Source organism: Phaseolus vulgaris, chromosome 8 (assembly GCF_000499845.2).
Source record: "Phaseolus vulgaris cultivar G19833 chromosome 8, P. vulgaris v2.0, whole genome shotgun sequence".
NCBI classification, from domain to species: domain Eukaryota; kingdom Viridiplantae; phylum Streptophyta; class Magnoliopsida; order Fabales; family Fabaceae; genus Phaseolus; species Phaseolus vulgaris.
The window spans coordinates 60,584,720-60,603,537 of NC_023752.2; the positions used below are offsets into that span (position 1 = coordinate 60,584,720).

The 18,818-nt window shown below is 29.2% G+C and overlaps 2 protein-coding genes and 1 pseudogene across 3 annotated transcripts; all 3 read right to left on the minus strand.

Annotated features, from left to right (window-relative positions):
• Window positions 1–30: 30 nt before the first annotated feature.
• On the minus strand, window positions 31–4,111 carry LOC137823919 (ethylene-overproduction protein 1-like; annotated as a pseudogene).
• Window positions 4,112–9,125: 5,014 nt separating this feature from the next.
• On the minus strand, window positions 9,126–10,492 carry LOC137825436 (basic leucine zipper 34-like). The gene is made up of 4 exons (XM_068631103.1): window positions 10,293–10,492; window positions 10,023–10,113; window positions 9,320–9,446; window positions 9,126–9,247 (listed from the first exon to the last, which is right to left on the minus strand). Exons 1-4 carry the CDS (start codon window positions 10,490–10,492, stop codon window positions 9,126–9,128), a joined length of 540 nt encoding a protein of 179 aa, XP_068487204.1.
• A 1,829-nt stretch (window positions 10,493–12,321) lies between these two features.
• LOC137826892 (BAG family molecular chaperone regulator 4-like) lies at window positions 12,322–14,274 on the minus strand. 2 transcript variants are annotated; one of them, XM_068633049.1, is made up of 4 exons: window positions 13,963–14,274; window positions 12,925–13,169; window positions 12,711–12,842; window positions 12,322–12,619 (listed from the first exon to the last, which is right to left on the minus strand). In XM_068633049.1, the coding sequence occupies exons 1-4, from the start codon at window positions 14,153–14,155 to the stop codon at window positions 12,458–12,460; spliced, it is 732 nt and encodes a 243-aa protein (XP_068489150.1). In that variant the 5' UTR covers window positions 14,156–14,274; the 3' UTR covers window positions 12,322–12,457. The 2 variants fall into 2 exon arrangements, with proteins under 2 accessions (XP_068489150.1, XP_068489149.1); XM_068633048.1 differs by having other exon boundaries at window positions 12,925–13,181; window positions 13,963–14,272.
• Window positions 14,275–18,818: the final 4,544 nt, after the last annotated feature.

Sequence of the window (18,818 nt, forward strand, 5' to 3'; positions counted from 1 at the left end):
AAAGCTTCATCAAAAGCAATAAATATACACTTTAGGGAACAAAGTGTGAATCTCTATAATCATAACCCTGTCACTGTACAAATGTGTGAATAGTGAGACAATTATGTGCACATGGATCACAAGAATCCATATTAGATAATGGGGTTACTACTCCGAACATCTTCCGTGTACACCTCAGTCTTTGATCATGTGAAACACATCACTCCATGTTTTCCTTGAATCATCCAGGTATTGCTTCTTGGGAGTTTTGGCATAATTTCAACAGTGTGACTATATATGTCCACTTCTTGTGTCTTAACAAAGTTGGGATGCCCCAGCAATTTTCTAACCAAGATGTTCACATTGTAGACATTTGATGTGCGTGTGGTTTATGATTAAAAGCTTAATTTTCGCGCCCTTTGATACAGGTCTATGGTGTCTGTATGGTTAGGGTCTAAGCAAAGAGCTGCCTGACAATCTTGAAGAGCTGAATATAGGTCCCCTACTGCCTCATAAAATGCTGCTCGGAGATGAAGCATTTGCAAGTCAGGTTTGAAATTTATGGCCTTGGTGAGCTCATCTACAGCTTCAGATTCTTTTTGCTCATCCATCATAACTGGTCATGTGACACTTTATGTGAGTAAAAAATTCAGTCTAGCAATTGTGTCACCAAATTATTAATTTAAATATAGATGGACAACTTAGTAACTAAAGTACAAATTAAACAAAGAACACAGGAAATAGTCACACATTTAACGAATTTATAGTAGGCTTCAGGGCTTGGCCATGCCAAGAAATCCAATATGAAAAGAGTGTCTTATTAGTAGTAACATGTGAATTAGGTTTATGAAGCACTGAATAAGAACATCAAGTTCCAGAATAAAAATACTTCATCATGTTTAACAAGTAAAGTTTTCCACAACAAATGAAGCATGTTTGACAAAAAAAAACTAACTCTGCATTGGTATGTCAAGACTCATGACAAACATATGAAGTAAATAGCTGTTTCCAATTAAAAAGCTTATGACAGATGGTAAAGAATGAAAGATAAGTGAAGTACCTGCTGCCCTGTATCTATATGGATATGTCCTTAATGGATCCAGTTGGGTTGCAACATCCAGATCAACCTTTGCCATCTCACGGTCACAGTACTCTGATCGTTTCTCATATGCTGAGGCATTGCTCTCTGCCTTCTCAATTAGCTTGGTCATCTCATCATATGCAGTTTTTCTTTGATTTTTCTGATGATAAACACGTGCTAAACCTTGATGAGCTCTTGTATGCCTAATTGCAAGGGCGTTCTCATAGCATGCTTTTGCAAGATCAAGCTTACCACAATCTACATAAATACTCCCTAGGTTATTTAGTGCCTACAAAATATTGCAGAAGACAATCAAATGACTGGAGAACAAAGACTTAATCAATAATAAGTATAGTGAATGAAGTCACTAACTTGTCCTTTCCGAAGACCATCTGAAGGACATTTAAGTGCTTCTTCCAGAAGTTCGATAACGTAAGAAGCAGATTCATGATCCAGACTTGTATCTGCTAAAACGTATGCTTTTAGAAAATAGGCTTCGAATGATCTCTGAATTGTAATTGACCTATCAGCCCTAGCCAGAGCTTCATCCCTATAGCCAGTGTCATATAATATCCATCCTTCATAAATTAACCTTTCTTGAATTGAGCTAGAATGGTTTCTCGCCATCCTCAAACTGCGCATTGCAGCCTTTTGACAGTTTAACCTATGAAATTCATACATGTGAGGAACTCTCTTGTTATAGCATTTTTATTTACTGGTGTTGACAGACCACAAAGCATTGACACACTCAAAATAAATCAAATCTCTAAATACCATGTAGTGTGTTAAGCTTATCAACTCTAGAAGAATGAGTAGTAAAATACCATAAAAACACAATGTTGAAGAAGAGAGATACTTCCTATAGCTTTGATTCACGGACGTGCTTACCTCAAAAGGAGTAGAGACTGACGAAACTCCAGCAGACTCTTTCCAGGATCATTCTCCAGCATCTGATGTATAATAGCCAAAGAACCAACATCATCTACAGAAGACCATTGCTCATATAATTGAATCCAGCATTCAGCCTGACTCTTTTGCTGCACCACATGGCTAAGGAGATGGACCAAGTATTTGCCTGTGATCTTTTCATTTGAAGTAATATAATTTGGTTCCAAAGTTAACAATGCCCTGATATCTCTTATGGCACTGTCATAATCCTTAAGTGCAATAAACATCCTAGCCCGGAATTCTAAGCAATCAGGAGAGAGCTTAAATCCAATTATTTTATCAAGCTCTAAAATTCCAGCCCTTATCTGCTTCTCCTCCACCTTTGTCAGGGCTCTATATTTATACGGAAATGAAAGAGTGGGGTCCAATTCGGTTGCAACATCCAAATCAACCCCCTTTTCCCTTCCCATGTTGTAAAGAGCACGTTCCTGATACATCCACCCAGTAGGCTTGTGCTCAAACATGAGTGAACTAATTAACTTGTAAGCTGAATATGGTTGACCCTGCTTGTACTTGGTTCGGGCCACACCAGCCACAGAATACAAATGACCTGCTTCAGCTGCTGCCTCAAAACTATCCTGAGCATCTTTATACTCTTTCCTTTCAAGCAGCACACACCCCAATTGGTGGAAGGCAAGGGCCTTCTGCCACCATTCAGTAGCACATTCCCCTAGCCTTTCTAGTAACATCACTGTAGTTTTTGACACCATGCTTTCCTCCATAGCTACCTGGCTCAAGAAATAGTACAGTAAGAAAGAATCATACCCCACCGTGGCCAACCTTTTCCTTCCCTGAGAACTACAAAAGACATTCATCACATTAGAATTACACAACGAATTTGGTAGCTCCCTGAGCAACACTTGTAAGCAGGAAGCCACAAGAAGGGGTGCTCTCTCTTCCAACCCATAGTCAATAAATATCAATGCATCGTCAACACTTTCAACAATTGAAGCCAAATGAACATCACAAGCAGCTTTCATCTCCTCACAACAGAACCTATTGGCAAAGGAAAGCATCTCCAAAACAGTCATGGGACAGAAAAAGTCTAACCTCTTAGCCCTGCTATACAACTCCACAGCCCTCATACCCTTAGAGCATATCCCATTTTGGCTGAAAACAATCTTCCTCATCTTGGACTCAGCAAAGCCACCATAAAGCATAGCCTTAAAAGTGTCAGATAGAGCTGCAATTCTCCACCTAACACAATCAATTTCCTCACTCCCAATGCAAAAAGAAATATCATTTTCCTCATCTGGCAAACTCAAACGCACACTTTCTTTAGTGCTAGTTTCCTGTTTCGTCCCTTGCGGACACTGGCACCTATCATTGATTGAACAAGGACTAAACCCATGCACCAAATTCCCCTTTGGACATTCAATAACACAACCACCACAATCCATTGAAGACAAACCCTCAAGCTCATCCTCCCTCCTCTCAAATCTCAACCATGCCGAAAGCACAACCTTGGAAAGCACATCCCCAGCGTTTTGCCGTGCTGTTCTGATACATCTCCTAAGAAGCTTCTGGTCTCCGAGGCCGCGCAAAAGCGTGAACTGCTCCACACAAAGTGATGCTTTCTCAGATTGAAGGCAGCACTCTTGCCTGTGGTAAAGTTCTGCCAAGGCCTCCACGAGGTTGATGGGTTTAAGATAAGGTTCCATGGAAGGCTCAAGAGAGTCAGCAGAAGGGAGCTGAAGAGGAACAACATGGTTTGCAACTGCTGAGGTTTTCGTGGTGTTGGATTTGGACTTTGACACCAGTGATCTGATTGTGATGGCTCCCCCTGTGGCCTTGTTTCTTCTGCTAGTGCCTTCTGAATTGAGGGCATGAACTTGGGTGCTCTTGAAGCGTTCAACGAGCTTCAGGCCACGCATTTTTGTTCTGTTTTTTTTCTCAGTGTACACACACGTTGCCTTCAAGCCCCTCCTGGGATAAAGAGCTGAACTTTGGCGTGCCCATAAGCAAGGGTACTAGGGGCGTGAAGGTTGAACCTTTGAGTAAAAGATGTTCCTTGTACTGCTTCCAAAACCAAAACCCACCAGAGAGAGAGAAAGAGAGAGGGAGGGGAAGAGCTTGGAGCACCCAACCCAACAACAAAATAGCTTACAGCTGAAAAAGAATGCTTTTTTGCTTTGGTTCTAGTGTTTTACTTTTACATAGTTGTTTTGCATTGGTGGGGAGAAAAAGTGGCCTAAACAGAACTCAGCATCTTAAAAAGCTGTTAATTTGAGGCTTTCTATCACGAGTCATAGTTGTGAAATTGTTCTATCATAATATATATGAATGCTTTTAACTCATTTCTATAAAATACTAATGCTTAAATAAGAAAAAATCTCATAGCTCTAAGAATTGTAAATATACGATAATGTTTTGCTATATAACAGCTTAACATAGCTATGTTAAATATTTAGAGAAGTTTTTGCTGTCTGTAATAGTCTTATTATAAAAAAATTATAATTAAATAATTTTAAAGTTTCAAATTTTAATTGTATCATTCAAGTTTATTTGTAATTTTTTCATATTTACAATAAAGTTCTTTAATTTGTTTACATACAATATTTAATAAAGCTAATTAACTAATTCAACTAAAATTACTTAAATATGGGAAGAAATAAAGATCAATGAATTTAGTTATTCTTATTATTATTATCTGTAAGATATAAATTAAAAGCGGGGCACGTTTTTTTATAAGAATATTCCTAATGCATAATTATTTATATTAATTTGGCAAATTTTAATATTACGGTATCATGTAAATTTAAGTACTTCACACGCGCAAAATCTACAATAGTAAATTGTTAATGTGATGTATAACTTATTATTGTCAATCCTGCAATTAATACATTTATTAATCATTAAAAATATTTGTTTTCATTAATATTTCTCATTTATGAGATAAAAAAATCAAATACTAACTTTGTATAAATAATGTCATCTCATGTGTTCTAATATAAATTGGTTAAATAATAAACTTTTATAAATAACGACATTATAAATGGTGTAAGATTCAACATAATGTCTCTTGTTTTAATTATTTTTAATTAGATAAAATAATAATAATAAAAAATAATTAAAACATATTAATGACAAATATAAATAAAAAAAGATCACTTAAAATGCAGAATTAAAATCTAATACATCCGAAATAACTTCTAGACTTTAAACTATAAAAAAAAAATAAACTATAAAAAAACAGTATTTGAATGAATGATAATAGTTAATTTCGATTGATTTGGAGGAAAAGAAGTTAGAAAGTTTAAAGTGAAGATCATTGTTGATGAGAATTTTTATTTTTTTTTTAAATTCACACCTCTTGGAAAAATGAGACAGAAAAGAAAAAACACAAGATATTATAATAAATTATAAGTATTTTTTATAATAATAATAATAATAATAAATAATTAAGAAATAATATTAAAAATAATAAATAATTAAAATAAAAGAAAATTATTTTTCTCTCATTTTTAATCTCTATTATTTAATTTGAACATCTTTAATTTTCATTTCTTTCTGCATTTTATTATTTTTTTCATTTATTTATCTTCCATCTTCTAATCCAAACAAACTACTAATGGATGAAAGATTAAAATTTTCATAAAAACTTGATAAAAATTAGTCTATATAAAAATTATATAATTATCTAAATTGACCTTTTAATTCGTATATAAATTAATTTTAATTTACAAAAAAAATCTTAAAAATTCTTTTGATTGAAACATACTCGGACACTGATCACAAAGTAGTTTTGTCTTTTAGCTTATTCGATAGTTGTGCTGAGAAGCATGCAAATACACCAATTGTGTTAAGGGAAACCATGTTAACCTAATAACATGCTAATTTTGCTTTAATTATTTCACTAAATTACTCTGATTTATTTTCTATTTAGGTCATATTATATTGGTATGAGTAGGGTTCTCCAAGATTAGATCACTAAAAAAATAACCAAATAATAATATAAAATCGATTTTTTTTAATATACTTATACAAGTAATATATATAATAAATGTGTATAATTTTAAAAAATATAATCTACGAGTTGATTAGTTGGTTAACATAAAATCATTACTAAAACGAAAATGTTGGTTTACACATTTGAATATATAAAATTATTTTGACATCTTTGCTTTAAGCTAAATTATGAATGTGTTAGTTTTAGATATTCTTAAACACATTGATAATTTGGTGTAATCCTTTTTTATTCATTAACCCGCAAATTTAGCGTTTGGGTTGGGTGGATTTGCAAGACAAGCAAAGGTGCTTAAGGTGGGTGAGTTGTGTAACCATTCCAATTATTTTGTGGTTAAGTGGTCATTTCGCTACCAAACAGGTCATAACATTTTTTAATATATTTATATATATTGCGCTCCATAAATTAAAGAATAAGCTTTGAAATTCCCGCTTCTTGTTTTTTAATTATTATTTCAGCTCCTTCATCCAACCAAAACAAGCCATTGTGAATGAAGTCAACTTTGGGTGGGACCCATCACTATTGTAATAAATGAATTTGTGAATATTAGTTGAGTGTCTATATCATAAATGACCCTTTTTTTTTCCTTTTTGGCTTTAGGTAAGTGGAGAAGTAAATAAAGTCTTCTCTATGTGCATGATTAGAAATCACACATTATCAAAATATTATTTTACAAATTAGCTTACATAATATTAATATTGTTATATGATGTTCGAATGTGAGGTTAACATATCTCTTACTCATGGTAGCTTAAGAAAATTGTATGAATTTAGAAAATAACTAGGTTTGACATCACTTATTTTTATTAGGTTTTTAAGGAAGATGAATATAGACTTTGAGGTAAATAAATTTATATACAAATATTTTTGGATACCATATTTAAGATAATAATTTTGTGAATATATATTTTTTAGTTTATTTTTTTATTAATATCTAATAGGGATAACAAATAAATTCACTTAATCAATATTGATCGAACTCGTTTAGATTTTGACAAAGAATATCCGCATATATTTTATAGGGGTATGAGTACATGTAATACCTGATTTTTTAAATTAGGTGATATCATATTTTTTTTGAATTGGGTATGAGGACAAAGATGTGTATGTATATACCCACTTTGTTCTTCATTCTCATACATGTCTCCGTTTTAAATTATACTTCATACTTCAGTAAATTATGATGCAATTATTAAATTATACTTCATCTTTTAAACTAAACATAATTTTATGTTTTTAATGTTTACAATGATATTGTTGTATGAGTACACAAATAATATTTTTCAAACAAGCTAAAAAGATTAATGTAATGTTAGTGAAATACTTTTAAACAATTAAAATTAATTGGTGGGTGGATAAATAGAAATAAAAGTATTGTATATAATTTAAAAAAACTTATCTATTTACAATTATTTTATTGTCATATTTTTTATGGTCAACAATTAACAACATTTTTTACAGAGACAACTTTATTTCTTTTATGTATTCAGTTCTCATTAATTTTTAATATATATATATATATATATATATATATATATATCATCCCACATTAACTAATAGGATTTTTTATTTTACTATATCACATTTAAGAACAATGATCAAAATACATTTCAGATAAATCACATTATTTTATTTATTTACATAATTTTCTATCATTATTTAATTAATTTATATAATTTTCTAAAATTTGATAAACTTTGACTTTTATTAAAAAATATTAAAACTATTCTGCCACTTTTGAACTTGTCCCTTTATACTAATATTATCTCACTATACTCTTGTTATTCTAAAATAAATTGGATTAATTAGTAAAAAAATGTGTTGATTCTATTGAAGAGAAACTGAGAAGCCATTATTTTGCATTTTGATGTAAAGTAAAATGATCCATATAAGGTGAATAAAATATAAGAATAAATAGGTGGAAAAGGTATTGATTTAAAGAATCCAGAAAGTCTCCAGCAACACGTGAATATGCCTGGATATGCATGACAATCTCTAAATAAAGTGATAAAAACAAATAAAATGTGGACATTAATGGAGCTAATTATTTGGGATAATTCCTTTTCATAAATTTGTTTATAGTTTGAACCATCGTGTACCATCGTGAACCGTGTATAACTGGCTCAATAATTAGACGTACACACATCATTTCTTCTCCCAGTCTCACCATATTTTTTTAATAATATTTTTCAATAATAAATAATTATTGTTACTTGAAATATAATTTAAAACAAGTCACTTTAATGAAAATTGAAGTGGAATAAGAAGGAACCGAGAGAAAAAATAGTAAACAATAAAATTGTTTAAGAAAAAGTGATGGAATGAAAAATGGTATGAAACTTTGTAATAGATTAGATTAATGTCATTGAAAAAAATTGTATTATATTAAAAATTATTAATATGTTTTTGGATAAGTTTTTCAAGAATATATTTAAATATCATTTGAACGGTGAACCATTATGTTAAAATAATTGGAGTGAATAATTACGTTAGAATAATTGGAAAGACTTCCAAGTCCCACATATACATGAACATTAATTTAACACATCTAAGTCCATTCATTTAAAAAAAAAACAAATATCTTAATATTTAACCAAAAATATCATCAAATTCTTTATGATTCTACAAAGTTTTAATTTTTATAATTGGTAGGGAAAAAAAATTATATATACCATCTTCTATAAAGAATGGCTTTGCAACACCTTATTTCATTGATAGATTCATGTCAAATTATTATAAAATATCTAAATAATAGAATAACATTTTTATTTTTTTTCATTTCAATTCATATGTATTTTATTCTTTATCTTAATCCCAACATATAATCCAAATAAATAAATTTCACGTACTACGTACTATAGAACATCTTTCTTATGATAAGAATGGGTGTTTGTGGAGTAATTTAAGAGAGAAGAGAAGAGGTAAAAAATGTGCTATGCAAACTTTGTTGGGCCAAAATAAATGGACTTTTATTGGGCTAACTTTTGGAGAAATTTGGTTTCCCTTTGAGAAGAAAACATTGCATTTCCATGGTTTCTCTCAAATAATAATAACAATTTCGTTAATTGATAAGGTAAATTTGCAAGACATTAACTGTTTTAAATTCTAAAACAAATTAAGAAAAGAGATTTTGAGAGTTTCTGCAATTCAATCATGCCAAGGCTGAAGGGTTAAAGTTGGAATTGGTGATAAGCTGCAGCGATGTGAAATTAACCATTCTCCTCTGCATTTCCAACATTCTATCCACTTCTGCTCTGTTCTTTTCGATCTCAACTATGAAATAAAAAAATAAAAAAATAAGGTTCTATACTACTAAACATCCGAGTAATATGCACCAAAATTTACCTTCTTGAAGAATTCTTTGCTTTTCACGAGCAGCCACGTGAAATTTCAATGTATGATGCTCAATTTCCAACACCAGCTGCTTCTTTCGTTGCTCTGCAATTTGTCCATGGAGAATGTCTTTCTTCCTCTGCACACCAAAAAACTCTTAACATTAAACTTTTTTTAAAAAATTCAAATGATAAAATATATGTAAGATTCTTGTCTTTCATATAGTAAAACACTATAATATTACATTTTTTAGAAATTTAATATATATATTAATTGCGAAATGAAAATCTGAGCCTTATGACCCAGACCATTTTTTTTTTAATTTTAGTTAAAAAATATATATTTTATTTCCACTTTTATTTTGATTTCAAACATTTGTATTGAAACAGAAAAAATATATAATTTTTATTACTTTGTATGTAAATTTTTTAAAATAAGAAATAAAATGGCACTTTTATAATTTTAAAATAATCTTTACAAACTACTTGAAAATTTATATCCTTCAATTTATATTCTCAAAAGGGTTTCGTTGACAAACATGGTACAAAGTACAAACAGATTATGAAAAATTCATGTCCTAATTTTTCATTAGCCATTTTTTTTTCTTGGTAAACTAATTTTATCTCTAACAACTACGCAAATAAATACATATATATGCATGAATGAATAGGGGAAAAAATATATAAAATTGATTTGTTTCAATGGTTCTAATCACCTCGTACGATTTCAATGCGTTTTCCAAGTCCTCAATGTATGCAAGTTTCCTCAATCTCGATCTTCGTGCAGAATGTCGATTTGAGACGATTCTAATCACCAGAAAAAAAGAATGTACACAAGATCAAATAAAAGAAAACTAAAACTAAATTTTTCGATAGAGTATTGAAATCACAAAGGTTTAATGAGTTTTTTTTAAAAAAAATTATACACAACTATTTTTTCATCATTTTTATGCATGTAAAAACAACTTATGCATATATATATATACCTGTTAAAGTTATTTCCCTGTTCTTGCTCAATGTTTGGTTGGGCTTCATTGGAAGTGTTGTGATCTCCATTAACAGAGTTTTCCTCTGTAAGAATGTGATCATTTTCTGGAATGGTGGGAAGCTTATGAAGTGGATATGAGGGTTTTTGAGGTCTTAGAGGAATAGGCTTAATTAAAGTGGGTATCTTAACTTCTCCCATTTTCCTCTATTCTTTTGTCTCTCTTTTGCATCTTTGCTAGAAAATATACTTGTGTTATATATGTGTTCATCATCTTCTCACATGGTAACTTTGGTTGCATCTTTGTATTTTTTTATGGACAGAATATATTTTGTGTTGCATTAATAATATGTCAAATTGAGAGAGGGTAAAGAGGAAAAACCACATGAATGTAAAAGGAATTGTGTGAAAAATGTTAATGACAAAACATCAAAACTTGTGTGTATATATGCTTTAATTGCATTTGGTAAGATGAATGCATTTGTTCTCTTTTTCAACACAAAGAAGATACAACTGTGTTTTTTACCATTTTGAAAGGAAGAACATGGTGTGTTTAGTTGTTGGATTAGGATAGTTTTGCTAATTATTGTGACATATGAACTGTTCAGTACTTATCTCAAACAATGATTAATTAAGAAACCAAAACATTTTTGGGAAAAAATCAATGTGTATTTTTTAATCAAATATGAATAGATCAGTTACCATGTATGACTATTGACCACTACAAATTTATGGCAAATTCACTAATGAAATTATGGGATGATGAGGTTTTCCAGATGTATTTCAGGACACTACAATATTTAGCATTCACTTTTATAGCAATTTGGATGTTGAAAAATTAAGATGATAAATGTATGTTTTGCATTTAGTTCTTGATTAGTATCTCTCTTTTATTCATCTGTCAACTACCTCCAATTGAGACATGTAATTAAAACAAAATGGTATTTAATTTTTAAACAAAAATGGAAGGCTAGTGTATTAAAATAAATCTAATCAAAACTTATCTAAATTTTAATCAAGCATTTTAACTATTAGAGTGTGTTCTGTTTTGCTTTTATATTTTTTTTTGTTTGAAAAAAATCAAAATTATATTGTTGCACTGGGTTGAATTATATATATAGAAAAAGTATATTAATGTTAAAAATATACATATATACATATTTACACATTAGTTTGATATTATATGTTGTTTTTATTCAAACTTGTTATAGTATTAAAAAAAGGTATATATATAAAGGGAAATAAATAAATAATTCAACCAGGTGTTCTAAGAATTAAATTTTATCATGATTCACGTAAATATATTTTATGTTAAAAGTGTAACTCTATTTCATTTAGAAAGATTAATTTTTTTAATAATTGATTAATATGTAAATTTTAATAAGTATATTTTATATTTCACAAAAAAATTGATAGCATTTTGTATTGGTGTTTAAGTAATACAAAATGAGATCTCTAATGTGTAAAATCCATCATAATCATGTAAATGAAAACATATATATATATATATAAATAAATATTTATTTCTGACAAAATTACTTATAAGTTAACTAATAGTTTATAATTCATTTATACAAGCTAACTTACCAGATTAAAAGTATTTAGTAAAATCACTACTAGATTAATTGATAAATGTAAAATGGCATTAAATGATATAATTATATAAATTTTATTATATAAATGAAATTTGATTTTTTTAGACAAAAATATATTATTATCTGATTATGATTGTAGATTTATTTAAAATAATTATATTCTTATAAAAAAATATTATTTTTTCTGTATCTTTTGAAAATTGTATGAAATTTTTCGATTTGGACTAATTATTTTATTTATATGTGTAATGAGTTCCTAAAATAAGGTATAAATTTCTAAAATAAACTATTTTAAAATACAAACATTTTTTATATTGATTAAAATAACTTATAAACTAGTGAAATATACAAGTAAATCACAATCTTCATCTTAATTAATTGTTTTAGAAATGAATTAGGATAAATAATAATATATTTAGTTGATATAACAACTGCTTTTGAAAAATTCTCATTTTCGTACGTCTAAAAACATATATTTAGATATATTATTTAAGTGTTTATTAATGTTATATTGGAAGCTTACATGAATAGAACTTTATACAAAACTATTTAAATTAATAATAATTAATATTTATTCAAAGTGCTCCCAGTTTTGAGTAATCACAGTAGACTTCAAGCTTCCAACTCCTGATTCAAAGGCCACTGCATTAATGTTACCACCATTGCTAAATGCACCACAATTTTTTGCCTTCAGCATCTCAACTGTCTCCAGATAACTCTGTACTCTAAGAACCTGTGTACAAGCAAACACTTACATGTCAGATCTCACCACAACTTTGGAATCTGCATTACCAAAAATATCATAGTTATTTATCATCACTAACCTCAGCTCTTCTCTGTACTTTGGCTTCTCCATCGGCAGCAATGGAATCCAGTTTAAGCAGTTGAACCATTAGCAATTCTGTCAAGATTGAAAATTCTTTGTCTTCAACCATAGTTGTCTCTAAAGCAACCACCTAAGAACCATCAAATATTGTTGCTACCATTATTTTGAAAATTCCAATGAAGATTTTGAGTTTCCATGACAAGGAATAGCACCTTCTTATGTAGCTTGTCAACTTGTGTTCTGACACCAGAGATGGCTTCACATGCCTTTAAAATATCTTCTCTCTTCTGCATCTCCTCAAGCTTCCTCTCTTTGCTGGCTGGATCCTCAAGCAATATAACCTTAGACATGTCTTTCACTCCCACCATATGCAACCATTCCTCATCCTCCTTCTCTTTCCCTCTAAACAGTAACCTTTGCTCCTTAGCCTCAAGACCAGTCTCCCTTGTAAGCACCCCTTTTAGATGCCCTTCCAGTCAGCCAAAACAGAAGAACACTTACTCATCAATTTCAGAATCTAGCTACTTGTATTGGAACAACATGCTTTCAGCAAGGTCAATGTCAAATAAAGATTAAACATAAAAGGGAAGAAGGGGATTCATGAATTAGTTTTCTTAGGACCAATCAATCAGTACCAATTTCAGTTTCTCTACAAGAATGATAACGACACCGATGAAGGTCGAGCGACACAATTAAATTCATTATATTCAAACAGAAAATTAACGAGATTAATCGATGGTGAAATATTAAATAATACACTTTTAACGATGATTCAAAATTCTAATACGATCAAATAACAAAGGATCATGATAACCATATAAATAAGCAGAGATTTTGAAGATGAGGTACATCATTCAGTACTAATAGTACCGAGTGTCGAATACTGAAAACTCACTTGAGCGTTCGGAGTGACTTTTACACAGATATCATCCCTGTTTAGAGTTCACGAAGACCAAAAACGAGAAAGTGAAAAGAGAACACAAAGACGGTTTAAAAAAAAGAAAGAAAAGGTATACCGACCAAGAAGGAAAACAATCGCTCTCTTATTTTCAATTCCGTTAGAAAACAATTTCTAATCTATCATACAAAAATTTCCAACTTGCTACTTATCATGAGAGTTGGATGATTTCAAAACAAGGTTATAAACTATAAATTGTAATAAACGTTACCCTTTTGATACCAGGCATCCAAGGTGTCTAAACTAGGAAAATAGGGAATAACGCCCCCCATGCAAATAATCCTATGCTTACCAAAAGTGGATTGTGCAGGAACAGTGAAATGATGGTGATAAGAGCCATGAGAGACCTTGATTTTGATCATGGTACTAGAAGAGGACTCAAGGGGTTGTCTCTTCTGAACAAGCATGCCACCAGGTCTGAGCTCCCAATCTATGCTTCCCTTAACCCCATCATTAGGTGCACCTTTTGAAGCTGATGTTTTCATTGGCAACAGTAAAATTGGTAAAACATAGCAATAGGATTAAGAGAGAAGAAGGTGGAGCTAACTGAGAGAAGCAAGAGAAGAATGAGAAGAAGAAAAAAAGTCCCTGGAGTAAGCAAACAAAAGTGGTTTAGGAGAGGGACCCCTCAACTGTCTTTTGCAAAAACAACAGTTGCTGAGTTACAACACACACAAAAAAAGAAAGTAGAGTTGGTACAAAAGTACACCGTACACAGCCTAGTAACACATGCAAGAATCATTTCAACATATGTAACATACTAATTAGAATCATTATCGTTTTTGCTCCTTGAATCATATCATAGCTTTGGTGGTGTTCACATAGGACCTGACAGAGACATTGAATTGAATGAACAAAGACAATCTTTTTTTACTAACCCTGTTTTAAGACCAATATTCTGCTAAATTCAACTGCTGTAGAAACATTATTGTTGCTGCTACACGCCAATTTGCATGTGCGGGTAGAAACCAAACTATGGAACCACATCGTCTGCATACAGGAATTAACGTCACACCATCTTTTAATTTTAATTATGTCGTTCATTCTCACGAAAACTGTTATAAAATTATTTATAACCAAAAGAGTGATAAAAAGAAAAGTAAAAAACATTACACAAATAAGTGATGTAATAAAGATACATAAAAATTATTTAATTTAAATGACTGGATTGAACTCCAAAGAAAGATAGATTAATTCACACATTTCTTCTTTAATACTATTTATGAATTCCAAAAAATGTAATAATTTTTAAAAGTTATGCAAAATGTTTTATTAAAGTTCGGATTCATTTAAGCCAGATAGAAAATTACAAATTTAATTTATAGGGAATATTTTGCAATGTATGAAAATGGGACAGGCATAACAATGTGTATAAAACTTATGAATATGTTTTTCTAATAAAAAAAACTTTGACTTAAGTTTAGGAATTGTCTTTTTTTTAAGATTAACTGATTTTCTATAGTTAAAATACTATGAAAATAGCTTTGTATTAAAAATAACTTAAATATATTTTTATCTACAGACATTATAAAAAAAATTCTCTTTCACATCACATAATAATAATAATAATAATAATAATAATAATAATAAATTATTATTATTATTATTATTTAAAAAGTAAACACATGTGCTTTTTATGTGTATCCGCATTTCCATTAAAACAATATAATTTAAAAATAAAAGTATTTATAAGAAAAATAATGAGAATTAAATATTTATTTTTTCAGTTGAGGATTATATTTATATAATAATTATAAAATGATATTACCACATAATGAAATTGTTTTAATTTAATAAAGAGTAAAAAAAAATATTGAAAAAAACATCATAAAGAAGAACTTGTCTCCTTTATATAAATTTAATAAAGGATAAAATAGTTTTATTGAAAAAATAATATCAAAAGTTATATATAGATTACAAAAGTATATGTATGAGACGAGAACATTTTCATAATATTAAAATAACAATTTTAGATTGATTGCGAATAATCTTAAATTATTTTCTATATAATCATTTTTCTCTCTCTTTATATATATATATATATATATATATATATATATATATATATATATATATATATATATATATATGTTCTCCTCTCCAGTTAAGTCTTTATTGAACCGAAAATTCTTATTAAAAAAAGAGATTAATCGGTAATAATAAAGAATATAGTGTTTTAACATTTTATTACGGTTATCGCTTTATTTATGTTTAACATCATATTAGGTTATAACAAATACCCGTCTCATTTCATTGACCATATAATGGTTTTGAGCACAATATGTAAATATGATTAATATAATATAGAATTTAAAGTAAATAGTGTTTCTTCACAAGTAGATTATATATGAAAGATAATATATATTAATTTTGATTCTCCATCTAGTAATTAACTTTTATTTTTTAGTAAATAGAACCGATTGTTGCTTAAACTTTACTTTTATTCATTCATTTCTTTTATATGTTTTATTGAATTTTATGTAATTCACTTAAAATAATTTGAAACAGTTGAAGAGAGAGATAGAAGTGTTGGGCTCATTCAGAATTGAATTGGGCTAATCCAAAATTATCCATATTGTGAAGCGGATTTTTTTTTGTACTCGAATGTTTCCTTCTTTACCTTATTGACTTTCAAAATTATATAATTTTAAAAAATTAAATTTCAGATTATGTAATATGAAAATTATTTTTTATTTTAAAAAAAATAAAAAATTCATGAATTATTTTTAGATTAAAATTATTTTTTAATAAAAATACTTTTGAATTGTGTAATTCAGAAATATCTTTTGAAGAATATAAAAAGTGATTAAAAAAGGGGGTGATAACAGTAAAAAGGAGCAGTTTAATTTTTTAACCAGCCCAATGCAAATGAAAACTATGGGGTACAGAAAACAGACTGTTTCTTCCTGCACCTCCATATCTTCTTCTGGCACCTCCATACACAAAATGAAAATACATTTTTGTTCTTTTTGTGCCACTCCCATAGAGTAACTTCCGGATTATGTAATCCGAAAACGCATTTGAAAAAAGACTTCCGAATTACATAATCTGGAAGTTAAAAAAGACTTCCAGGTTATGTATCCGGAAAGTAATAATGCATCTGAAAAAAGACTTCTGGATTATATAATCCGGAAGCTAATTACAAATTTGAAAAATGACTTCCGGATTATGTAATCCGGAATATTACAGAGGGGCATTTTTGGAAATACGAAAATCTATGGAGGTGAGAGAAGAAGGTATGGAGGTGCAGGAAGAAGCAGCCCAGAAAACAATGACATTGTGAAACATGGGCCCAAATATCCAAATTGGGATTCCAACTAGAACCACTTGACTTGAGATTATTTAAGGGTTGAGATGAGTTCTTCCAGGTAACCTTTTCCATCAGCTATTTTTATTTTTGTTTATTTTTTAAAGATAAAATATTTACATATTTACCCCTTGCATATTTGTCCTTATGTTTTGGATATTGGGTTTTGTTGTGTGAATGAGTTGTCATCCACGGATAAAGCATTTGACTTGAGGCTACTGATGGAAAGTGACAAGTTTTCTTAATCGTACAGATACTATATTTGAGAACAATTACATGTTCAATCTAAAATGCTTTAAGATAATATTTTCTCATATTTAAATATTGTTGCTTTTAGAGTTTAATATTTTTCTTTTGCTGTTTAGGGTATGTAGAAACGACAATCAATGTTGGTTAATTTTATTCATCTATTCTGCATATGTTGTTGAATAATTGTATTATCTTTACTAGCTTTCTCAAAAATTCATGTAGTACTTGTTCTAACCATTTTTTAAGAGTTGTTGTACGTAGGAGGATGAATGATGTTTAGGGTTGACTGGTCTGTTCGTATGTTAATTTTAAGTATATATCATGTGGGTTGTTTTGTCGCATCTCGTACTTGAACCACATGAATTGTAGTTTATGTCTCAGATGGATCTAAGCGAACTAGTAGATTAAAATAGTTAATATATCTTACATTGTTTTTGCTATCGGGTTGCAAATTCATTTGCACATTCCGTTCTATACCATCTTTAATTATGAGTGGAGAAATTTATAAATTATTTATGACGTATGCTTTTTAAGGATAGAAAAACCCTTAACAAAACTAAAACATGTTATTCTTGGTTTTTAGAAAGCAAACAACAAGGGCTATTTATATATTATTAGTCATCTTTTTTTTTTCATATCATTCATTTAAGGATCATAATTTTCAATAAAAAATAGTCTACAATAATTTAGAATCATGCATGGAACTTTAGCATCTATTATCTTTAAACTACATCAGTTAATATCTCACTATATTATATATATATATATATATATATATTATTTTATTTTTTTTCCTTACAAAGTATATTTTGTTTACTCATTCATGAATATTTTTAAACTCATTATTCTCTTATTTGTTTGAATATCTTTTTCTTCATATGTGATGATTGACCCTAATAATGTTATTTCAACGAACTTGAGGTTGGAACATTAATGTCCTTTGTAGGAATGAAACGAGATTCCACAAACAAATCCTAGTTCCCTTAGCGCTCAACTAAGAAGAATTTGTTCATTTTAAATCTCGATTGTGAAACTTGTTCCAATATGCTCAATAGTCTTGAAAAAACAAAATTAGATATACATTATAAATGCATCATACAACACATTCAAGAATGTATACTTGAAAACGTATAAAAATAAAATAAAATAAAATATAATATAAGTGTAGAAAGTTACTACACAAACTACACCAAACCTAGATATCCAGAAAATATGAAATATATTACCTTTAATTTTTCTAAAATATGAAAAACTAAGAAGATAGAAAAAAAATTATAGTTTATAAGAAAATATTCAATTCACAAGCTCTTCGATAAATTTTACTCAATATCACACTATTGATATTGGAGAAATATTATAAATTATATTTGTTTGGAGGAAAGAAAGATTATGTAAGTTTTAAAATAGTGTATTTCTAAACTAAGAAAAAACTCACTTATATTTTTTAAAAACAAAGTTAATCTATTAGTTACATGAGTGATAATTAATTATTTTGTTAGATGAATTTGAAAATTCACCAAAACAATATAGTAGAGTACCTTTTAACAATAATCGATTCTCTTCATCTTATATTTCAATCTAAATAGATTACT